The sequence below is a fragment of the Oncorhynchus keta genome, chromosome 32 (genome assembly GCF_023373465.1).
Source record: "Oncorhynchus keta strain PuntledgeMale-10-30-2019 chromosome 32, Oket_V2, whole genome shotgun sequence".
Taxonomy (NCBI): domain Eukaryota; kingdom Metazoa; phylum Chordata; class Actinopteri; order Salmoniformes; family Salmonidae; genus Oncorhynchus; species Oncorhynchus keta.
Genome location: NC_068452.1, coordinates 21547330 through 21572847, shown reverse-complemented (window position 1 = coordinate 21572847; position 25518 = coordinate 21547330). Strand labels below are relative to the sequence as shown.

Below are 25518 nucleotides of genomic sequence, written 5' to 3'. Positions count from 1 at the left end.
AAATACTGTTATTCAACAAAATACTGTCAATGGATAAGGATTGGGCTTTGAAATAGGTATCACACACCCCCCACCAGAGCTGTGACTGTGCACATATTTGTACCTAATTGATTAATATCACCTCTTGAGCAGGTAAGCCTCTATAGCTTACTGTACCTGGATCAGTGGACGTGAAGAGATTTGAGAATCGGAGCCAGTTCAATTACAACAGCTGTAAAATCATATTTTGACCCAGGGGAAATCTCTTGTAACCATACTAGAAAAAGAACATTCCAAAGAAGATTAATTGTGGTCAGCTAAAGAACACTATATTTTAATTAGGTAAAGGAGAAAAATAAACTCATTCTTACTTTCTGCTTTGAAACATGACCAACGGGGGGCGGGGGGACGGGAGGGGGGCGGGGGGACGGGAGGGGGGCGGGTAATGTAAACACAGTGGGGATTCTCGGCCTCTTTCACAAGCCAGCTCTTACTGCTGCTTATCCATGCCGGGCAATAAAAGTTGTAAAATAAAATAAAAAGTATGATAAATAAACTATTATTACTTTGTGCCGTTATGGCAGATGGTTGAGGGCCCTAGAAAGTAAATATTGTCTTGAGAAGAACAGTGTTCCCTCTTTCTCCCAATGTCTGAGGACTACTGTTTAACAGGGCACTTTACAATAACACATGGATCAGAACCACACTAGCCCTCAGGGCCACACCATGTAGACAGAGACCCCATAGACATCAATTGAGGAGCCCCTCGACGTGCCTTCCCTTGTGTTGTCATTCCTCGAGATAAACCAGGTCAGGTTTAATTATGGGATGCGGGGGAGCCTTCTCAAGCTGTCTTCCACCGGATAAGAGGGTCAACGTGACTCGGAGCTAGCTGTGCAGCAGGAGAAATATCTAGTGTGCACTTAAGATGTTCGGAGTAATAATATCATAACACAATCCCCTGCCATGAAGTCTTAAATCAGGTCAATCCATTATGCAATGAAAAGTGGTTTTACTATAAAGAAAGACCCATTATGTGAGAGCGGATGAGTGTACCTTGATGTGCTACAGTAAGTGCTCAGCCGTTTTCTGAACTCATTTCATTCAGGTTAGCAGGGAGCTTTAAGATATCCCATTCCAGCCACAAAGTACACATGTAGAGCAGGTCATTCAAATAATTGATGTGTCACGGAGACGTTTTAGCTGATGTTATTAAGACCTTTTTACACATATCGGATTCTGGTAGGACAGCCAAGGAAAAGGTTTCTTACGGAGCAAATACAGTTTCTTTCCTAGTTCTGAAGAACAGAGCACATGTCTACTGAATAACATTTACCTTACTAGAATGATTCAAGTGAATAAGCATTTGCAGTGAGAATGGGTTTGGCTGATTGACCAGTGATAACTCCAGTCCAATAGCTCCCTCATGGGGACTGCTGAGAAACTACAAACACTGAAAAACCATACCTGCACGACACTCAGGAACCACCAGAAAGTGCCCGTGTCTTGTGTCATCCCTGTATTCATATAGCCAGTTACAGTTTTAGCACAGGCGTAGACCTTGATGTTTGTGAATGGAGTATGAAAGCATGCCACATGCATTAACCGTTTGCCATAATACCCCCAAAAGTGTTGAAATAGAATGTTAAAAGAAAAGTGGTGCTAGCATTCAGTTAACTATTATCCACGTAATGGCATCTTACCACCTTAAACACTCAAAACCCAACACATTAACTTAACTGCTCACATGAAACATGACCCTCCACCAATCCCAGCCGGAAGAATTGTAATAAGCCGTTTGTTTACCACCACGTGGTCCTTCTGTGGCTCAGTTGGTAGAGCATGGCGCACAGGGTAGTGGGTTCGATTCCCGGGACGTAGAATGTATGCACACATGACTGTAAGTCGCTTTGGATAAAAGACTAAATGGCATATATTATTTTTATTTATTTTTTTATTGACAAACACATACAGACAGATTCTCAATGCAACTAGCGTCCTATACAGATTTAGTTGGTGTCTCATATTTATGACAATACACGGATCTCCTTTACATATTCCTGTTGTGTGGTCTGTCCTTCCCTCTCCCCGCACACAGACCTACAGTCACAGTGTGAATAATTCATTCAACAGGCGTGGAACAAAAACAAAAATCAACACACGATGACCAATAATCTCATAGGTCACGGATTATCACAGAAAAACCCAGCTACTTTCTACACTTCTGAAATACTCCACATTAATATGACACGTGACAGACAGGTTACCCATAGTTCACTGCACATCACAGATATGTAGTCCAAAACAGTGCCGTCAGTATAGAACACGTCAGGTCAAGAAGAGCAGAAAATTACAGGACGCGTGTCAAGATCTACCTCTCATACATAAGAGATTCAATTCACTGCATCACATAGAGAAGAAACTACTAACATGAGTAGAATGGTTGTAGTATGGTAGAATTCATTCCCTTTAGACTTTTTTTTTTTTACAGTAGAGGTCAGTCTGATTTTACCTGCTTCAGAGAACGTGTGGGTGAACATTTGTTCTATGTGTTTTGTGTATTAATATGAGCAGCAATGTGACAACTAACAAACAAACACACTTAAAGACCTCCAGTAATCTCCTTTACTGGATCTGAGCCCGGTGCCATTCTCTCATTTTCCATGGACTTTATCAATGACAATCTGTAGATTAACTCAATTTAAACTAAACTAGTCCTCGTTTACAATGATCAGAAGTGCAATTCTCACAGTGAGGTTCAAACACATCATTGGACAGGTTTCACAACAAACAAAAAACACATTAAATAATTTAATCGAACAAACAAAACAATCAACGGCACCAGGATGTAAAATATCGATGTCATTAACTTCAGATTTTCAGAAAGAGCTATTTTACCCAAGATCCTGACCAGTGAGCTCAGAGTTAATCACATGTGTACCTATGGCAACACCTAGGGTGGGTGGAGTCTACCTTACACCAGCATCACATTGGCTGTCAAGAGGAACAGAGTGAGGTTATAGGAGCAGTGGTCAGGACAGTGTTCAGTCCTCAGACCTTCCCTCCAGAATGCTTTCAAAGGTGAACGGGAGGAACTTGAAGCCCTGGCCTACGTAGAATTTATTCTGGAATTCCACCCTAGAGAGAACAAGAGAGGCGACAGTTAACGTCAGGCATATTGCAATAAGAATCAACGCAAAAATCAACGCTACACAGACATAATTACAACAATCTTTTGAAAGTAAGTCTGAGGAGTCCCTTTAAACTGGAGTGTTTTTTGAGGTGCAATATAGGTAGCCCTTAATGGTTGTATCAAGCCAAAGCCAGAGAGAGATGGCAAGATGAGATGACCCCTGGTCTCCATTCCACAACCTACCTGTGTAACCCACTTTAACACACCCGCGGTCGCACCTAGGCCTGGTCATCAGAAGCGAAACACAACCCTCTTTCCATCTCCCCATTTATAAAACCTCCCTGCAAACTAACGGCTGGATAACCTTTCAATGGAGGAAGCAGACATGCAGATGTTAGGTAGATGTTCCATCTGGGTAGGCTGGGGCTATAGAATATCTCACTAGAATACACTCACAAAGAAAAGGTCAAACCTCGTGGCATATTATATTTGAAGTGGTCAACTAGCACTGCTGTCCTTCAGAAGATATAAGGCAACAAAGGGAAAAGTGACAGGCTTTGCGTTTCTATGAATCTGAGATGGTAATTACTCCCTGGGCTGAAAACTGATTTACAGCGAGCTCCAATAGTATTGGGATAGTGACAAATGTTTTGAGTCTTCAAATCCAAAATGCTGGTGTGCAATGATGCACACAAATGTCATACCCTCCACAAAACACTAACCTCACCCTGTTATTGTAATGGTGAGAGGCTCACATGTCTTGGGGGTATGATATTTGAGAGTCTAACTTTCGCAATCATCATTATTCACGATTATCTGTAATCACGGTAGCATCCAAATTAATGTAGAAGTGTTTAGAAACATATTCTGCTCTTATTTACAATAAAAGCGACTCCAAAATGACAAAACAATATTTACCATTCATTTCTATTGGGCAGAAAATAATCTGAAACAACCAAAAACAAACAGCAAATTTATCCAACAAGTTTGGGGGGGGACAGTATACAAGAATTACTGTAATTTCTAGAACGTTTCACCTAATATGGATGAAAACACCCTTAAATTAACAGTTTGCACTTTAACTTCAGTCATTGTGTCCTTTCAAATCCAGAGGCAGTATTTGTTCAAAGTTAAAATGTCAGAATCTAAAAATAGACCAAGAAGTGTTTAAGGGATGACTCCTCTCTCAGCGACTGGAGGAATCTCTCTGGCTGGATCAAATTATGGTTTTGGAATAGGAGCGAGTACGTATGCATGTTGGCCACAGCTAGATCAACATTTACTACTGCTATACATTTTACAGACGCCTGACATTACTTTGGCAGTTCAAAAATCACATTTACAACTGTGTTAGATAGCAGCCACTAAGCAAAATAAGTTAATAAATACATAAATAAAATGTTATTTAGAAGGCCTCATGTCCTAAGGGCCTTTCAGTGAGAGTGGAGCATTAGATTCCAATGTGCTGGGTAAATACAGTGATGAGGGTCTCTGTCAATGCTGTGAGAGGGTGCCAGTGGATGATCACTTCCAGGTCAACAGGGCTGTTCTGAGACACCAGAAGTTTCTCCATGATGGCCTGCATCTCACACAATCATCCACTGCTTTATGGGATTCCAGGTTACTGGCCAGGAAAGATCTGGAGGTGAGATCTGGAAAACCACAGCTCCGAGTAGAACCGGTCTGCTTAATACCAGTGGGACGGAGAGACACGCCCTGTTTCCATTGAGACACACACACACACACGGTTGAGTGCTCAGACGAGGCCCCGAGGAACTAGAGCTAAAACGTCCGTTACCATAGTTTCACCAGCAGGGAGAGCTACAGGGCTGTGCCACACCTCCATGCCCCCTGACAGAGGAGGAAACTATTGAAGACATGCTCCTTCATTTACAGGGTCTACAGACAATCGCGGATTACAGAAACAAAACCAGCCCCGTCGCGGGCGTCTTGCTTCCAAACAAATCAAATCTTCTTAGTGCGCTTTGAGAGGACACAGGTGCCACAGACGTGGCCCGCTACGAAGGACCGTGGGCTCTCCTTCTCCGTGGTCAACACCCGGCCGGCATCCCTGGCCGTGTCCTCAGAGCATGCGCAGACCAGTTGGCTGGCGTTTACGGACATATTCAATCTCTCCCTATCCCAGTCTGTTGTCCCCACATGTTTCAAGATGGCCACCCTTGTTCCTGTTACCAAGAAAGCAAAAGTAACTGAACTACATGACTATCGCCCCGTAGCAATTCACTTCTGTCATTATGAAGTGCTTTGAGAGACTAGTCAAAGATCATATCACCTCCACCCTACCTGACACTCTAGACCGACTCCAATTTGCTTACCGACGCAATAGGTCCACAGACGATGCAATCGCCATCACACTGCACACTGCCCTAACCCATCTGGACAAGAGGAATACCTATGTAAGAATGCTGTTAATTGACTACAGCTCAGCATTAAACACCATAGTACCTTCCAAACTCATTAAGCTTGAGTCCCTGGGTCTCGACCCCAACCCTGTGCAACGGGGTCCTGGACTTCCTGATAGGCAGCCCCCAGTTGGTGAAGGTAGGAAACAACATCTCCACTTCGCTGATCCTCAACACTGGGGCCCCACAAGAGTGCGTTCTCAACCCCATCATGTACTCCCTGTTCAACCATGACTGCGTGGCCATGCACGCCTCCAACGCAATCATCATGATTGGAGACGACACTACAGTGGTAGGCTTGATTCCCAACAACGACGAGATGGCCTACAGGGAGGAGGGTGAGGGCCCTCGGAGTGTGGTGTCAGGAAAATAACCTCTCAATGTCAGCAAAACAAAAAGAGATGATCGTGGACTTCAGGAAACAGCAGAGGGAGCACCCCCCCATTCCTCATCGATGAGACAGCAGAGAAGGTGGAAAGTTATAAGTTCCTCGGTGGACTCATCACAGACAAACTGAAATGGTCCACTTACGCAGACAGCGTGGTGAAGAAGGTGCAACAGCGGCTCTTCAACCTCAGGAGGGGGAAAAAAGTGGTTTGTCACCAAAAACCCTCACTAACTATTACAGATGCACAATCGAGAGCATCCTGTCGGGCTGCATCACCCACCGCCTGGTACGGCAACGGCACCGCCCACAACCACAGAGCTCCCCAGAGGGTAGTGAGGTCTGCACAACGCATCACCGGGGGCAAACTACCTGCCGTCCAGGACACAGCACCCGATGTTACAGGAAGGCCATAAAGATCATCAAGGACAACAACCACCAGAGCCACTGTCTGTTCACCCCACTATCATCCAGAAGGCGAGGTCAGTACAGGTGCATCAAAGCAGGGACCAAGAGACTGAAAAACAGCTTCTATCTCAAGGCCATCAGATTGTTAAACAGCCATTATCACTAACACAGAGAGGCTGCTGCCTACATACAGACTTGATATCATTGGCCACTGTAATAACTGGAGCACTAGTCACTTTAATAATGCCACTAAGAACGTTTACATATCTCGCATTACATCTCATATGTATATACTGTATACTACACTATTCTATCTACTGCATCTTAGCCACTCCGTCACTGATCAACCATATATTTATATATTCTTATCCCATTTCTATACTAGATTGTGTGTATTAGGTTTTGTTGTGGAGTTGTTAGATATTACCTGTTAGATTCTGCTGCACTGTCAGATCTAGAAGCATAAGCATTTCGCTACACTCACTATATCTGCTAACCATGTGTATGTGACCAATAAAACAGGATTTGACCCAAGTCAATGAGGAATCCAGACTAGCAGAAGATGGATCCCTAACAGCCCAACAGCTGTTAAATGCAGGGAAGGTACTAGAGACCTTGGTTTGAGACTCTACAGACTGAACAAACATGTTGTCTAAGTGCAAGAGAGCAGTGTCTCTCTCACCAGTGCAGGCGCAGTGCGTGCAGGAAGGCAGACAGGCCCTCCATGATGAGCAGGATGCAGACAGTGAGGACGGCGAAGGCGCCGAAGATGATGGACAAGGCAACGAAACCCCCAAAGCTCCTGGAGGACAGGCCAAGGTGCATCACCATGGTCCACAGAACCTCTGACAGCTCTGTCGGATCACAGAAGGAAATCAACTGTTTTACTGTACCCTTTCAAAGAGAAACCAAAAAAAACGGTAGAGAGACAGCGAGAGGGGAGAACATGAGGTTTGTGTACTCACGTGCGTGGGCCAGGCTGAGGGCCCATAGGCGTAGGTAGGAAGCTGTGTTGGAGATGCAACCCAGACAGTATTCTATGGTGTGGATGGCCTGGTGCACAGCCACATCCCCAAAGTTAAACTGGAGGAGGAGGGGGAGAGAGAGAACACACATCCAGTATAAACCCCTCGGTGACAAGGACACAATAGTACAGGGACCGGGAGACCGGTCCAAATGAGGTCCGGGGCAATGTCTAACGACAGTGAAGTTCATGGCTAAACGGTACCACATTGAGGAAGACATTCACCAGATTAAAACAGCTCCAGAAACAGCAGCCTGACCCACTAGTCAGACCTCTGTAGCAGAGGTCTCCCAAGAAGCTCCTTCCTTACGGCCCATGAAGCAGACAAATGAGGAGCTGTGCAGGATATGCCATGCTGGTAATGGTAGTACCACCTCATGATCGGGGCAGACAGGAAGAACTACTAGTCTCAGTGTGCGGCTGCGCGTTAGAAGAATCCCTTGAACACCCAGAGACAGCAAAAACTCAGACCACACAGCCTCAGGGGACAGAACACACATGCAGGACAGAGACACACACTATCACACACACAAGAGGAGGCTCAAAGACAGACTAGCAAGACATGCGCTTTGGGTAAGGGGATGGGGGCATGAGTGCCTGGCTTACCACTTCCTCCTCGGGGGCCTTGAAAGCAATTGACAAGTTAGATTTGTTAGTGACAGGTGACAGGACAACAGAACACAGTGGTGAGAGAAACAGGAGAAAACAATGACAGTAAAACATGGGAAATGGAGATGTATAATATACAGAAGGTAATTAGGTGTTGCAGTCATCACAGGCACTGGATCAAAACTACTGACAGAGTTCCTTAAGGGGCTGCATAAAAACATTATGGCACTGGTATCTAGGGGATGCATAACCATTCCTCCAAAAGCATGCATTTGTACATGCCTAGTACTGTGACAACATTCTACTGTGACATTTCCAGATATATCTTTGGCATATCGTTGTTGTGTTTGTGTCTGTGGTTGCTAGGGGAGACGGTGATGGGGAATGTGGTGACCAATGGGGTTGGTGACCCACTTCTGACAGTGGCAGCAGGTGGGAGTGGGCTGTTTGGGTTACACCCTGCTCAGCCATTCAGAGAGGCTGGTTAGGAGAAAGCTAACTAAAGCTTTAGCCTAGTTAACGGTAGTACAGCCATTTACCATAACGAAGGCCAAAGACTGTACTTCCCAATTGAACACTAATTAATTCAGTTCTGTCGCTGAGGATTAACACAGTTAGCCTGATTTGGATACTTGACCAGATGACCAGAGTAGTTTATAAGCAATACATCTGTAAAGGTGGCCTGTTAAAATGAGTTCCTCCATGTTAAAACAGAAATGCTATATTTACTGTTAGTTACTTAGCACCCTGCCTGCCTGAACACCTGCTGGCCAGAGGGAGGAGCTGCACAACTCTAAAACACACACTATGCCATTAATAAAAATGGCTCGAAGCGGATTGCATGGTGATACATGAGCCAGAGCTCACATTATCAACATGCGATGTGACACGGCTCTAAAACGTCTTGGAAATGAATACAACATACCAGAATTAAAAGACTTGTTCCAGCATAGCCCCGTCCACTGAATCACGTAGAGATCTCTTCTTGTCCAAGGCCAAAAAGTTTATAGTGGCACGGACTGTAGAGACTAACATTGCTAAATAAAGTAACCTCCAATCAAATCAAATTCCTCTCCACTTCAAAAGGTCAACAATGAGAGAGGGTAGGAATCTGTGTGAGGCGCTTTGAAAGCAGCTCTATAAATCCTGGGTCCTGGAACCATAAAAGAGCAAACTGTCTGTAAACAGCCATAACCGATTCCTGAGAGCTACAGAAACAAACTGACTGGTTTGAGGTTCATAGGAGCCTGTTGTATCATTTCATATGTTAATCAGAAACTCCTGAAAAGGCAAGGTAGTCCCACTGAATCAACTCGAAAAATGTAAAAATGACATTTTTGTAGGTATTACAATTACGCACATGTTGAGTAATAAGAGCTGCTGGATTAGCTTTGTGGTCAGTTTCATTTGCTCCTGCCAGATCCCACTTCTATAATGAATACGTATTCTATGCTGCTGTTAGTGAAGCAGGGAATATGAGAGCTCTGGTAATGTAAAGTAAATGGGTTGGGTTTCTATGTGTGGCTGATGGCTTCATTATTCATGGTTATTCCATCTGGACTAGGTCTGGATCATATTGCCAACAGCAGTGTCCAATGGGATCCGCTATTAAGTCTTGGGCCAACATTATAATAGACTACTCTGGTCACATACGCTAGGCTAACAGAGTAGAGGCTGGGGGCATCCTGGTCTCACCTCATGCTCGTCGTTCTCCGAGTGCTGGGAGAGCTGGTCGTGCTGGATGATCTCAGCCTCGTCCTCCGTGGGGCCGTTTCCCACCCGGATCCCCCCAAAGTTCTGGGTGCCCTGGAGGAACAGACAAAGAGGACGACAGGGGTTATTGCTGGGGTCACAAACTCTACACTCCAGACCCCAATGGAACAAATGTGTGTGTGTGTGTGCAGATGTTACTACAGTACCAAGTTCTTCTTCCAGAGGTACTGTCGGCGTAGAACCAGGGTTTTCACTATCAACATACAGGGAACACACGCCAGGGCTATCAACACCAGCAGCGTCTGAATAACCATCTGTGGAGGGGAAGGACGAGAGAACGAGAGATGTTAGATGCGTATGGGGCGTCACACATTATCCCACCAGAAAATGGCTCGCACAAGAAAAATATTTTTAAAAAAGGACAGAGTGACAGATGAAAGGATGGATGGAATGATCACCTGTCCTCTGTAGAGGGGCTGGTTGGTGGGGTCGTTATAGTTGAACAGGAACATGTTGATGAAGGCGATGAGAAGACTGGGAGCATTTCTGGAGGTGTGAGCGTCGTAGGCCAACCACTTATAGAAGACCAGGATGACCAGGTAGCCAAACAGACTGGCCATGAACACAATCTCTGGGATGAAGCCCAGGTAGATGTTCAGGGGTTTCTTGAAATACCTTCAGAAAACAAGACATGTTTACCATCGGATAAACCAGTCCTGTACAGACAGGAAAGAAACTGTCATGGTTGCTTAAAGTTGGTCTGAGATAAAAAATGTTAAATTAAAATAAATTCAAATCGCCCCACCACTTATTTTGGTAGACAGCAGAGGGATAAGGAAATATAAACCCTTTCAAATTCATAGACAGTGCTCTATATACAAGGACTTTAGCTTAAGCGTGACTCACAGGTGGTTGAAGAAACTGAGAGACACTCCAAACAGCATGTGGATGACCCCCAGGATCACTGACATCTTCATCTTGAAGGAGTTGAGGAAGGTCAGCTTGTTGGTGGCGATGTTCCAGATCTGAAGAACACAGTCAAAAGACAATGAAATCAGGATGATAGAAATGTAACATCACATTTATCAAAATAACACTAACAAAAAGAATTTAGCTCACATTCCATCTTTATTGTAAGGGGACTTTAGCTTGTTGTCACAGAGACGGAGTACTCACTGGGTCAATGCCAATGGGGTAAGGTCCATTGAAGACTCCTCTTACTGCGGGGTCCAACTGTAAAACCTTGTTTTCATCAAGTGTCTGAAACCTGAGAACATCAAACATGGCATGAATCATCACTTCAGAGGGCACTGCCAACAAGGTACAGGAGGCAAACTAATCTCATCCACAGACAGTACGAGACTGATAGAGAGGGATACTTACGACCAGGTGAGGTTGTTAGCGCGGGGGTCGAACATGGGCCTGACGCTCCAACCAGAGCCAAACATGTTGAGGGACTTGGAGAAGCAGTCGTTGTAGATGATGCCGGTGTAAATCGAGAAGACGCCCATCAGTAGGATGATGTAGCGCCCAGCAAACACCATGCTGAACATCTACACACAGACAGGAAGTGACACTGTTTGAATCTAAAACCATGTTGAACATCTACACCCGCAGACAGGAAGTGACACATTCAAACTATGGCCATGTTCCGTTGCCAAACACCGTAGAACGTTGCAGACAGAAGAAACACGAACACGAATAGAGCCGAAGTGATTCCTTATTCTACATGTCTGTTCTGAACGTTCCAAAATATTGCGTCCTGCTGAACGCGCACCACATCCAACAGCCACACAGACCAGAAGTGATACTTTACACTGTTAGAATCTGGTCTCAGTTACATTTTGTTTTAGCCAGAGGATTTGGTTATTTATTCACACTCAAAAAGCACCAACTTGAAAGTTAAACTGGCCATCATGATGCCACTACAGTGTTAGGGCCATAGATTCTGTCTAAAGCAGAGAGGCAACCAAGCCCTGTTTAGTCCCCAGTAATGCAGCTAGAGGCTGGATAAGGTGTGAGGGGTGGTGGAGCTGATGGGCTGATGGCAGGGGTAGTGATGTCCCTACCTCGTTGTCGTTCTTCTGGGCGACCAGGCGGCTCTCTCTCAGGACCAGGTAGAGGGCAGCGCAGGTCATGAGCACCCCGTGGCCCAGGTCCCCAAACATGACAGCGAATAGGAAGGGGAAGGTGATGATGGTGTATGGGGCTGGGGACAGGGAGGACTCATGAGCGTACACATTGAGGAATGGGAGAGTGAGCCAACCCAAGCTCACACAGACACACGTACCAGTGATACACAATACAGCATGATTGACAGTGATGGGGTGATAATGGGGGAAATAGACTTGGCACCGGGGGTGAACATTTATCACCTGCTTTGGCTCAGTGATCTAGCCAGCTGGATACATAGACATTATGTGAGTTATGAGATCCCTACAAAATAAAAGTCTGCTGCCTAGTGAGGTACATGAAACAACAATGCCTATCATTTGAACAATAGGTAGTTGAATGATGGAGAGAGCGACAGACACAGAGAGACGAGGTTGGTGGTGTCAGATGGGGTTACCTGGGTTCATCTCGCGGTAGTTGCCGATACCGTAGGCGTCTACAATGTTCTGGAAGCCCGAGGTGAACTTGTTGGTCTTGTTGAAGGTGGGCGGGGTCTGCTTGGTCTGCATCCTGTTGAGGATGGAGGGGACGGTGGAACCACTCTTCTCCTGGAGACCAAGACAGAAAGACAGCCAGAGAAACACGCTTAGAGGATGGTCAGGAGGACACAACAATACCACTCAGTTAACCTCTACAGGGAGTTGAGGTATTCAGCCCTGCAAGGCATTGAGGACAGCAGGAGTTGCCCTGCAAGCTCAATCTCCCATGAATGTGTCTAACAAAGGGATGTTGTGTTGTTCCAGCCAGAGTCTGACTGTCAGCTGGCCTGGGATCTCCTCAGCACTCAGGAATGAGAGGAATCCTCCTGCTTTCCCCATTAGTCTGTAGACTGGGCAGTGGGACCTTCCATACCTCCATCACTCACAAAGATCTGCAACAACGTCTTCAATAAATCAGATTAATATGACATTCATTTGCACAGCTGGTTTGGAGAGGAATCTATCATACTACATGCATCATCTGATCTCCCATGCGTGCTGTGTGTGAAGGACAACAGCTTGTCCAAGGGATGGTTCGATGGCTGAGATAGAAGCAGACTCGTTGTGTGTATTGAGGGCAGTATGTCCCTGTGTTTCTCAACGAGACATGTGTGGTAAAAATAGCCTGGTGGGATAAATGAAGCATGGAGACTGAATGCTGTGCGTGACAGGGTTAAGCCCTTACTGGCATGAACAGGACTACAGAACAGGACTACAGAACAGGACTACAGAACAGAATGACGTCCTGATACCGCTGGAATCGAGCCCCATGATATGCGTAAAATCCTCACATACCCAGCACTCACGCAGTGCCTCTCCACGCCCTGTTAGCACTGTCTCTCAGTTTGGGTCTGTTATGACTTAACGGCCGAGCAGAGTCCAGGCATAATGGCCTCAAAGCTGGGTTAACTGGTGCCTATGAAGCTCACTGTTTCTTAATGCTACGGTGTCTTTCATCAATGAACTTGACCTAAACAGTATGATAGAAATGTCCCATTATATAGATATGGAATGAATCTATTCCCACTATTTTCAACCAGAGCCCTATGGACTCTAAAAAAGGTAATAGGGTGCTATTTGGGACGCAACTTAAAACTTCCTGTACCTCCCCCATGCCTCTAGTCGAGACGGGTGTCCTCTCGACTCACCGTGCCTCTCCGCAGGGCGAACTGGATTGAGTCCATGTCTGACACGGGGCACCACACCTCGGCGATCAGACACTTCTGGGTGACATCGATGTTGCACAGGTTCAGGGTGTGGTAGACGGCCTTCATCTTCCTCACCTTGATGAACCACACCCTGACGGTCTTGGCTGCAGCCTGCAGGACCCGCTGTCTGTGGTCCTCAGTCTGGTTCAGCACCTGCAGCGGGGAGAGAGATCAGAGTTTGAGATATGAAGACAAGATGCGACTGTAGTTGAAACCTTGCGTGGCTGGGTACAGAACATATCCAGCTGTGTATAACTAGCTCAGGTGCTCGGTCCTAGACAGTCTAGTCTGTCAGACACATGAACAAAGTTTGCAGGCAGTTCTCAATTAACACCCTCGCACTCCGCATTTATTAAAAAAAAAAAAAAAGAGGTATATGCCAAACTAAACCGACCTCGGATGGAAAACTAACAGATGCAGGCCAGGGCCGGAGACTGTGGCATCAGGACGATCCTCTAGTAGTTTCCACTCAACGCTAGAATAGTGTGGAGAGTGGCATTGAACTGTCTGCATAGTGTGCCTTCCCTACATGTCCAGAACAGCATGTGCTGTTACAATGAATCAGGTTCCCCTTCTTATTTGTGGAGGTGGTTCACATTAATAGAAGGCTTTGCTGGACAGTGTGCACTATGTGATCAGGTTTGATAAAGGGGTTATATCAGACCCAGCGTAGCAGGGTTTCCCGTAAGAGCCGGCGGAGGCGTTCTCAGGTATACAGCACTGACTCATATCAAGTTAATGTCGTATGATCAGCGGATTGCTAACATGCCGCTACCCTACACCCACTCTTGCCCACGTTGTCGAGACCTTCTCACGCCCACAAACACACACTGTTCACTCCCAAACTAGCGGGCCGGGCATTTCCCTTTCACCCTCGCCCTTCTCTCCTGACGACGACTATCTCGCCCCCGTAGCGACGGGCATAACAGTGGCCCATCAAACAGCGAGGCAAGCATTCCCAGGCACTTACTGGCAATGAGAGGATGTTAACATTTCTGGCAGACAGGCGGCCTGACAAATGTAATTCATAGTCTCTTGCGCTCTCCGTCCACACTGGGGGCTGTAACTGATCCTGAACCACAGACTCTCAACACACACCACTGAAACACACACACACACCACTGGGTGTCTATCAGAGAGAAGTGGTATGTGAGTGACTATTTTTTAAACTTCAAGCTAAGCCCATTCCTGCGAATGTGAGTAGTAAATGTGGTCACTATGGGAGTGTGGGTGGCTAATTGGCTGAACTCAGTGTAAGCCACCCTGATGATCAGCTGGTTTCCTATATGAGAGGCGAGTGAGGGTTCCTCCTAGCCAAACAAGGAAAGGATGCCTCCTGTCCATCCAAGTGCAAACCATCTGCACCACCAGACTACGTAGGGCTTTGGAGCAGAACAACAACAGAAGTGGGTATTCCCAGAGGGAGTATTGGGTTTCTCTTAGTATAGGGAAGGTGTTGCACCATACACTGCTGCTGTGCCATGGAAGGCTAAACTGAAGTACTGTCTGTGTGGGCTGGACTTCTAAAGACCACAGCTCAAATGTTGCTCAACAGCTACAAAAAACAGAAAACACTGAGACAGGCATTGTTCCTGGGTCACCAGACACAGTTGGCACAAGGAGACAGGGTGCTAGACCCTGGATTATAATACCAAAATGGTGGTGTGTGTGTGTGTGTTTGTTTGTGTTGGCCTCCCTGTCCCGTGCCTGTTTTTGCCCCGGTTTAGAGCGGTGAGTCACTGTGCCAGGTTTAGAGGTCCTCTCCCAAAGCCAGGCCAGTGTGTGTAGGCAGGAGAGTATATCCACTGGCAGAGGCAGATCAGCCACCTCATGGGCCTGGCACGGCACGAGTGACAACCGTTTGTGACCTCTCCCTGTAGCTTTTTCACACCCAGCCCATTGATGCTGACGCCCACTACCGCCGAAGAGGTTGAGTGAGTCAGAAACTGAAGCCAGAACATTTGAGATATGAACACTGCAAACAGATAGAAGTTAACTCAATTTGAAGGCCTCCCTAATGTGATCAACAAACATCTCCTCTGTGGTCTTGTGTGATAGATATTTTATCTATTACGGCAACACTGCTGGGGGAAATAATTTGGTATCAGTCTTTCCCTCCACTTCATCATAATTTGGTGGAGGGCTTTGACAGCTCAGTACAAAGGAAATGGCAGAAAGAGGAACTGCAACTTCCGCGGACATTGCATCAGCAAAAAGTCGAATATTAGTTAAGTGAAGGTCCATCCAAAAAGCACATCAAAAGATGACTAATGTCATGTTGAACAATAGAAAGAGGATTTTGTTCCTCAAACAAATGACTAAAAGCGCATTTGAGCTAGCCACATACCTCATGTGGTTACCTACCACTCCTGTCCACCACAGCCTCTGGCAGCTGAGTATACAGTTGCAGGGAAAACAGAACATTGATCAGAAGCCATGATAGAGCCCAGATCATGTTCACAATGAAAACAGATGAAATATTGAAAGGCTAATTCGCTTGAAAAATGTAAGGATCTGTCAAATTTAATTTATGTAACAAAATATGATCTGTTAGTTTTGGCTGGCGGACTGACTGTGGGTGGACTCCCCTGTCTGTTACAATAGGCCAGGCAGGTCGTACCATCTGCAGGTCATCGATACGAGTGGCCACCCCTGCAGCCATCTCCTTCCTCTCCTGAGGGGTCTCTGGACAGGGGTACAGTGACGCTCGGAACCTGAGAGGTGAAGGAGAGAGGGGTTGATCAACCCAGAGTGCCTGGAGCGGAACAGAAAACCAATTACAACATTCCTCTGTCTAGATTAGTGTTTTCTTGAATTTCTCAACCAGTCATAGCCCCTTACCCTTCACATATCTTCTTAACCCGAGTCTTCAGCTGATCTCCTTGAAAGAATATGATGAAGACAGACTTATAGACCTGGTCACCCTGTAGGGGAAACATATCAACATGAGTTAAGTGAAGAGGAGACAAAACCTTGCCTGATAGTGATACTTCTTCATAAAGTGTATGGATGAGGTAGCATGAATAAGGACATCAATGCCACTCATATGACAATCACACAATGCCACCAAGCGGTCATGGTACAACAGTACCCCACTGGATAGGTCACAAAATCCTGCACAGTTTTTGTTCCCCTAAGGCCTCCAGATGATTATACTAGTATCAGTGAATAGTTACTGACCGTGGCAGGGTCCTCCAGTGAGTCTTCAATGTCTGCCTGCCTCAGGAACACGTTGCCACGGCAAACCCTCCACAGCATCCTCTCAAACGTAGGAATGCGCTCCCTGCTTATCACCCCGGCAACAAACCTACAGGAAGACGATAAGGCATGGATCAGCATTTACAGCAGAATAGCTACCAAATGTATATCCCTCACCTCAAAATAAGGTGTTTGATATTTGCAATGAGTTCGGTCCCTAAATGGCAGCTCAAGTTGGAGCTGGTCCAAGATGTCCGCATTACAGAATGAAACCCGGGCACATAAGGACAGAAGTCATTGATTTGGTTTGTTCACACTGGTGATGGGAGCACTGCTAATGAAAGCATCCTCTCTGGATAGGGGTGGACATAGGAATGGGAGCTGAGGGCATGGATCACAGCTCACATGTTGCTCAAACGCTGCAAAAGCCACGGAGGAGCATCAAACAGACATCAGATGGGAAGCCCTAGGGCCTTGGGGCACTGCATCCGTACAAAGCAATCCATTACCAAATGAGCACTAAGCTTTGCCACATCCACAGTATTGAGCTATTTTAGTTACGGTTTTCTGAGTGATTTTTTCACCCCATTTTCTGTTGAATTTGTCCCCAATTTGCTAACTCATTATGACATTTAATCAAATCTCTTTTCTTTGTCTCGGTCTGCAAATAGATTACAACCTGCATGCTCTGTGAACTGCTTATCATCAGTCTGTGATTTGCCTATCTGCTCACTCTTTCCACTACTGAAGACAGAACCCTGATAAACAGACTTACTGCCAGGCAACAGGCGAGTGGTAGCACCTGTAGTAGTAGCAGTACTGGCCTCTTACCAACCATTAAAAGTAATTAGGAAACAATTGTCCACCGATACTGACAGAGCATGTGGGCTGTCAGCTTAGGGACTGAATACGCAGAGAGACACAGAGCACCGCCGCACACACTCCGTCAAGTGACCTCAGTGGTCAGACTAATCTGACAGTCTGAGCTAGTGTGAGCCAAACCAGTTAGGTGTTACACTGACCCGACTCCACCTCCAGGAAGAACCGATGGTTTAACGTAATGACAGTCTTTTCATTGACCTTTAAGTCTTGAGGAGATGGCTAACCCATCCTTAATAGTGGACCAAGGACTCACCCTAGTCTGAGAGGAGCGCGGGTCCCTGCTTCAGTGGGATCCATCAGGGTAGACGACTCCTCCAGCAGGTTGGGGTCCTCCATCTGCAGCGGGGTGGAGAGAACGACAACCATTACATGTAGACCAAGACATTTTCAGCCAATTAGACATATGATAGCACATTCAGAAATTGCATCCCTGTTTTCAGGAGCAACTGGCTTGCTTTGTTGGGGGAACTATTTACACCCTGGGAAGGTGTGACAGATCACTGGCTTGAGCTCTGGGCAGGAGCATGATATTGAACACAGGCCAGGCTCTTCATAAAACATAGTAAACAGCAAGCTGGGGTTTATATGAACAGTAAATGATTGGCAAAAAAGGCTACACATTCAGCTGAATGATTTACCCCATACAACCTCATAAGCGCTTGTAAAATAGGCGATAACATTCTAAGTTCAAGTAGCTTTGCTACCAAACTCAGTGGAGTGGAGTTGATGCAGGTCAAAAGTACAGACAGCAGGTAGTCTCGTCTCCATCATATGCGAATGACTATCTGTGTTGCATCATTAAACTTGAATAACTGGTCTGGGATTGGGGATGTAATTACCTAGCAGTTATAAATACACAGGCCTTATGCTACCATATACTGTACACAGGATGCAGACATCTGACCCATACTAAGTTAACATAATCCTATGATCAATTACGAAGTCCTCAAGGGGCCTAGTCAATAAGGCAGGGACAGAAACACTGTGAATATATAGTGAATTGGTTTGTGTACAGTGGAGTTGACCTCGTCGAAGAATTGCTGGGTGCGGCGCAGGATGTGCTTGAGCTCCGTCAACTCTAAGAAGTTCTTCTTCAGGGCCTCCTGGTTGGTGTTGATCTCCTTCAGCTCATTCTCCAGCTTCTCAAAAGTGGCCTATAGAGACAGAGGGTGATGGGGGAGTTAGCGAGCTGGGGACATGGTGAGTTGAGCACTTTGTAACCAGAGTGGATTCTTAGAGAGAACGGAGAGAAGTTACCTCCAGGTCAATCATGTCCCTAGGGAGGGGGACCTCTGGGTTCTCTCCCGTATCCACCATTGGAATGTTGGCTTTCTTGATCTCCTTCTCCACAAACCCTGTGAGAGAGCGAGGTGACTGGGTCTGAGTCGGGATAACTAATAGCAGTGATACTGTTGTAAATATGGGGGAGTATAATGAGTGAAGCAATGGGTTAAACGCTTGAGCTCACTCACGAAGCTTGCGGTCCATCTCCTCGCATCGACGCACTTCGTTGACAAACTTGCGCTGAAACACGTTCACGTCTGGGTTCAACTGAAATGCAAACATGTAAACTATTCAAAACCTTTGCCATCGCAGGGATAAAAATGCCTTCAATCCATTTGCCATTATCTGTCATATACAATTAGAGACAAACATTGTCTTGTAACACTAAGATGCATTCAAAGAAATTGTAGCTTAGGCTACTTCTATAAAAATGCAATAACGTATCCAGAAAGCTCAGAGCGTAAACAGCACTACTAATATCTTCTGAAAACAGTGAGGACACCAGTTAGCTATCATTTGCTCTTATGAATGATGAGAGGCAATTACAACCAAATAAAGGGTATAATAACATCATACTGGGTACAACAGCTTGTCCCTTTCAGTGTTTCCCCTGGGATCTTTTTCAGAACGTGTGGCAAAGTTGGTGTGGGGGATGGGGAGAATGTCCTTATGCTGGGGCAGTCTGGGGTACTGCACACCAGTGAGTTTGAGGGAGAACGACTGAGAAATTCACTTCTGGTGACTTTAAAAAATAAAACATTCTACGGCAAAATGCATTAAAGTTAAATTATGTTAACACGATCTGAAATATGTTCCCTTTAAAAGCAATATAGCCTAACTGACGCAGTATAGCAGCTTCAAATAGATTGGCTGAAACATGGCATTGCCCATCTGTATTTACCGAATTTACCAAATTGACCAAAGACCCAATGAGTCAAATATACACCGAGTATACAAAACATTAGGATCACCTGCTCTTTCCATAACAGACCGACCAGGTGAAAGCTATGATCCCTTATTGATGCCACTTGTTAAATCCACTTCAAATCATTGTCAAGATGAAGGAGACAGGCTAAAGTAGGGACAATTGACTATGTGCACAATTCAGAAGTTGAATTGGCATGACAAAAGATTGAAGTGCCTTTGAACGGGGTATGGTAGTAAGCGCTGTGTATGGTCCACCACCCAAAGGACATCCAGCCAAATTCACACAACTGTGGGAAGCATTGGATTCAACATCGCCCAGCATCCCTGTGGAACACTTGACACCGTGTAGAGTCCATGCCCCCAACGAATTGAGGCTGTTCAGAGAGCAAAATGGGGCGCAACTCAATACTAGGAAGGTGTTCCTAATGTTTTGTACACTCGGTGTACATTATAACTTCAGGGTTTTTTTTCTGGAACAAAAATGGGGCTTAGGTGGCGAGTATGGACGTGGTCAATAGCGCGATCTCCAACAGAACATTTGAGGCCCTCTTGGCTAAAAAAAAGTGTTCCTGCAATTCTACACATTTTGCAGTGTTCTTATGCTATCTGAGTGATTCAAAAACTAAATCAATGGGGGCCCCATGGCTTTTTCTTCTTCTCTTCTTGGAAATTCTCCAACTGTCATTTTTATTTTGGTGATTGTTAGTTCTCAAAGATGATCTTATAAAAATAAATGTTTTAGGTCCATTGTATTTCCTACATACTTCTTCAGGTTTCAGTCATTCATATTCAAAATGAAAATATTATGCAATCCCAAAAAATTATAATAATAAAATGGAGAGGCAACGATTTAGCAGCGGCGGCCCGCAACTACTAAACGAATACGGGAAACACTGCCTTAGTTTCCCCTCACGCCATATGATCCCTGAAGGGATGTCAAGTGTGAGCTTTCCCATGCGCAGCCTAAAGGGTCAGCTATGTGCACATGATGAAAATGTTGCAGACGCCAAGGCATGTGCTTTCACAACCTTCTGACTGAATCGATGTTACTACAACAGACTACCATATTCATCTACCTCCTTCCTGAGTTTGTCCTTTGTTAAGAGCCATACATTACACTGCTCTAGACCTACATAGCCTGAACATGGATTGACAGACAGAATAGCACTCAAAATAGGAAAGGAGAGACAATAACCACAGGGTCTAGCTCTAGAGAGAGCATCACGAGGAATGGAAGAAGAGAAGCCTGGACGACTCACATCACGGAATTGCACCATTCCGATCTCTCCCAATTCGCTGACGCAGCAGTAGGCAGACTCTGATTGGAGGTAGAGCTGGGCCAGGGTCATCTCCTCACTTCTGAAGAGTTCCCCCATGATGGCGTAGTGTGGTGCACCTGCTCAGCACAGCGATCAATGGGATCCTCCTGGATATCTAGCTAGGGACAAAATGATTAAAAACGTCACCTGCACAGTAAACAGGAGAAGCGGAGTTCCACCAGAAGGGATGAGCCTCCAATGTTGTCAAAAAGACAGCCAACTGAGAATACATAGGCCTACATCGCCTACACAGAGCTCCCTGTTGTTGTTTCCTGTCACACTACAATAGCCTTACCTTCTTTATGTCAAGTGTCATTTCAGAAAAAAAAAGATATTGGCACCCTCTTCTAATGTGTGTGTTGTAAGGATGACCCTAATTGTACAGCAGTAATTAACATTCTGTATTAGTGGTGTGAGTTTATACTTGAGCCAGAAGCAGGCATGAGACTGAAAGAATCTGACATCGAGCCCCAATAATCGTTGAAGGAATTCAGTTTGGCTCATTAGTCATTATTTTGTCATGAAACTGGGGAGACACTCTTCAAGAACCGTAATACATGTCAAAGTACCATCACATGTGCCAGTACAATCCTCATTTAGTTTCATCTCACAATAGGCTCGTCTTGTACAATCAATTACAGCATTTCTAGCCAAGCCTTACAAACTGTCTCAGGACAGACAACAGGTTCACACTATATTCATTAGATGTAAGTTCAACACACATATTCATATGTTCTTGAAGTGCAAATGCCTCGAGTGCCATAACAGGCTTAGCTAGCTAGCTAGCTATGGATTAAGCCGCTTCATGTGATCTGATTTAACAGTCAAACAGGATTAAATCTTCAATATTAACGCCAACTACAACGGTCGAACAAGCGGGGATACATTTAGCAAACTATATCGTTAAAGTCCATGCAAGAGGATCTCTTTAGTAGGGTCACTGCTTGTTCAGCATATCTGCGTGACCTTTTTTTGTCCGCATCCTCGACACCTCGAGTTAGGCAGTGAGTCTGATTAGCTGTCAAAACACACAAACACTAACGTTAGTTACTCGTTAACGTTACATAAGAACAAAGCAGTTCGTTCAAAATGTAATTTGTAAAGCCGATATGAACTGACAATTAATTCCACCACTGGCTAATTTAGCGAACTAGCTAACAAACCTTACTAGCAAGCGAGCTAGTTAGCCAGGGCGCAGGAGAAGCACTTGTTGGACCTCAAACTTTCTGGTAACGTACACTGGCTAACGTTGTTCAGCAAAAACAGCAACGTTATATTACAGTACAAAATGACTAGATAACGTTTTTCCCCGACTAACACTCAGATTATTTGACAGAAATCTAGCTCATTTTAAATCGTAGCAAATTAAAACCTAGCTACGGTAACTGGATAACTTTAGCTAGCTACACAGTGAGGTCGATGTTACCGAATCATCCGTAACGTTTGATTTACTAGCTACAGCGGGTGGGGAAAAACATATTTTGGAAACAATGCTGGTATTGAACAGCGAATACTGTCACCAAACCATCAATTTCTTACTATTGTTGTAGCTAGCAACGAGTCTTCCGCTCCCGGCTCCCAGTTTTCAACGCTGTTCCACACACAGCCCTCAACGAAATATCAGCTGATCAGAGGCTTGCCTAATGCGCGTCACGTCACCTTTGCATAATATTGATGATCATGATGATTCACCCTTCAACTCATATGAAGATACAATCTAGTTGTTGGCATTCACATTAAAAAAAGGGTTATTTAGCAGACGCTCTTATCCAGTGCGATTTACAGGAGCAATTCGAGTTAAGTGCCCTGATCAAGGCCACAATGACAGATTTTTCACTCAGTTGGCTCAAGGATTCAAACTACCGACCTTCGGTTACTGGCCCGACTCTGTTAAAACCGCTATGCTACCTGCCTATTAAAATTGCCCAAGCCATAGATCTGGGTGCAGACTCGTCAACTCCAAATTGTAAGGATAAAACATAACACTAACTTCAGAAAGTATCCATACCCCCCCTCTGACTTATTTTCTTACACATTTTCTCCCCCATCTACACACACAACCCATAATGACAAATGTTTTTAGATATTTTTGCTAATTTCTTGGAAATGGAATACAGAAATATCTCATTTACATAAGTATGAACACCCCTGAGTCAATGTACCTTTGGCAGCAATTACAGTATTTTTATTTAAATTGTTTTAGTCAAGCTCTGTCAAATTGGTTGTTGATCATTGCTTGACAACCATTTTCAGGTCTTGCCATAGATTTTCAAGTAGATTTAAGTCAAAATTGTAACTCAACCACTAACATTCACTGACTCTTGGAAAGCAACTCCTGTGTATATTTGTGTTTTATCTTATTGTCCTGCTGAAAGGTGAATTCATCTCCCAGTGTCTGGTGGAAAGCAGACTGATACAGGTTTTCCTCTAGGATTTTCCTGTGCTTAATTCCATTCCATTTATTTTTTATCCTGAAAAACTCCCCAGTCCTTAACAATTACAAGCATACACATAACATGATGCAGCCACCACTATGCTTGAAAATTTGGAGAATGGTACTCAGTAAGGTGTTGGATTTGCCCCAAACATAACACTTTGCGTTGGACTAGTAACCGGAAGGTTGCGAGTTCAAACCCCCGAGCTGACAAGGTACAAATCTGTCGTTCTGCCCCTGAACAGGCAGTTAACCCACTGTTCCTAGGCCGTCATTGAAAATAAGAATATGTTCTTAACTGACTTGCCTGGTTAAATACAGGTAAAATTAAAATTAAATTAAAATTGTATTCAGGACAAAATGTGTATTTTTTTAGAAATGTGTTTTCCAATTTTACTTTAGTGCCATATTGCAAACAGGATGCACGTTTTGGAATATTAGGTTAGTATTGTGGAGTAACTACAATGTTGTTGATCCATCCTCAGTTTTCTCCTGTCACAGCCATTAAACTCTGTAACTGTTTGAAAGTCACCATCGGTCTCGTGGTGAAATCCCCGAGTTAGGAGAGATGCCTGTATTTGCGTAGTGACTGGGTGTATTGATACACCATCCAAAGTGTCATTAATAACTTCACCATGCTCAAAGGGATATTCAATGTCTGCTTTCTTTTACCCATCTACCAATATGTGCCTTCTTTGCAAAGCATTGGAAAATTTCCCTGGTCTTTGTGGTTGAATCTATGTTTGAAATTCAATGCTTGGCTGAGGGACCTTACAGCTACTTGTACGTGTGGGGTTCAGAGATGATGAGGTAGTCCTTCAGAAATCGTGTAAACCCTATTATTGCACACAGAGTGAGTCCATGCAACTTATGTCACTTGTTAAGCACATTTTTACTTAAAGGGGTTGAATACTTATTGACTCAAGATATTCCAGCTTTTAATTTTTCATTCATTTGTAGACATTTCTAAAAACATCATCCTACATTATGCGGTATTGTGTGTAGGCCAGTGACCAAAAAAATATCTAAATTTAACACATTTTATATTCAGGTTGTAACACAACATAATGTGTCAAGGGGTGTGAATACTTTCTGAAGGCACTGTGTCTGACCATGAAGCAGAGGTTTGGGGCAAACAGAGCTATGTATTTATTCTAAATATATAGCTCTGGGGGGCAACTATACCAACACCTAGTAGTGTCTGTGATTGTGATGTGGCCCTCAATTGAATAAGTGCACTTACAAGACTAGATACTCACACATTTCCTTTTCTCTTTCAACAGCTTGTTGCTAGAGTGTGCAGATGGGCCTGTCCTGTGTGAGTAAGTTGGTCTCTGGTGTGCCCATGCATGTGAGATTGCTGGCCTGCCTAAGTGTGACTGGTCAAAAAATGTCCTACGGACCCTGTAATGAGGAAGATGTATATTTGGAAACAGGAATGGCCATGAATGTAGAGTTGAGTGACTGACTAGTATTAACCTGGCAAGAATGTGTTAGCTTACTGTCATTGGAATTGATTGCTGAAAAATGACATTGTACAACTAACTACACAATGTGGAGGGCCCATGAAGACAATATGCCCTCTGCTGGCGATCAACAAAAAAAAGAAGCATAAATCACCATACATCTTCCTCTTTATGCAAGACATGTAGCATCCCAAAAAAGAGAGTCCACATTGCTTTACAAATAGATTTCTATAAGGATACGATATTCAGGTGAGGTCGGTTTGATGTGTCTACCACCGCCTACAGCAGAAACATAAATGACACTTGGACAAATATAGCAGATAAAATCGAATCAAATCAAATAGTTTCAGTCACATGCGCCGAATACAACAGGTGTAGACCTCACAGTGAAATGCTTACATACAAGCCCCTAACCAACGATGCAGTTTTAAAAATGAATAAATTGGCAAAATGTATTGATATTGACAATTCTGTG

At 44.7% G+C, this 25518-nt stretch overlaps 1 protein-coding gene across 5 annotated transcripts; it reads right to left on the bottom strand.

Annotated features, from left to right (window-relative positions):
* Window positions 1-1902: 1902 nt before the first annotated feature.
* On the bottom strand, window positions 1903-22845 carry LOC118365269 (V-type proton ATPase 116 kDa subunit a 1-like). 5 transcript variants are annotated; one of them, XM_035747355.2, is made up of 22 exons: window positions 22683-22845; window positions 21084-21258; window positions 19086-19164; window positions 18871-18968; window positions 18627-18767; window positions 17867-17949; window positions 16714-16840; window positions 16375-16457; window positions 16154-16247; window positions 13474-13686; window positions 12244-12394; window positions 11744-11883; window positions 11058-11227; window positions 10851-10941; window positions 10581-10699; window positions 10133-10349; window positions 9881-9988; window positions 9657-9767; window positions 7959-7976; window positions 7294-7411; window positions 7011-7182; window positions 1903-3117 (listed from the first exon to the last, which is right to left on the bottom strand). In XM_035747355.2, exons 2-22 carry the CDS (start codon window positions 21198-21200, stop codon window positions 3024-3026), a joined length of 2544 nt encoding a protein of 847 aa, XP_035603248.1. In that variant the 5' UTR covers window positions 21201-21258; window positions 22683-22845; the 3' UTR covers window positions 1903-3023. The 5 variants fall into 5 exon arrangements, with proteins under 5 accessions (XP_035603248.1, XP_035603247.1, XP_035603249.1 ...); XM_035747354.2 differs by having other exon boundaries at window positions 21084-21262; window positions 22683-22843; XM_035747356.2 differs by having other exon boundaries at window positions 18639-18767; window positions 21084-21262; window positions 22683-22842.
* Window positions 22846-25518: the final 2673 nt, after the last annotated feature.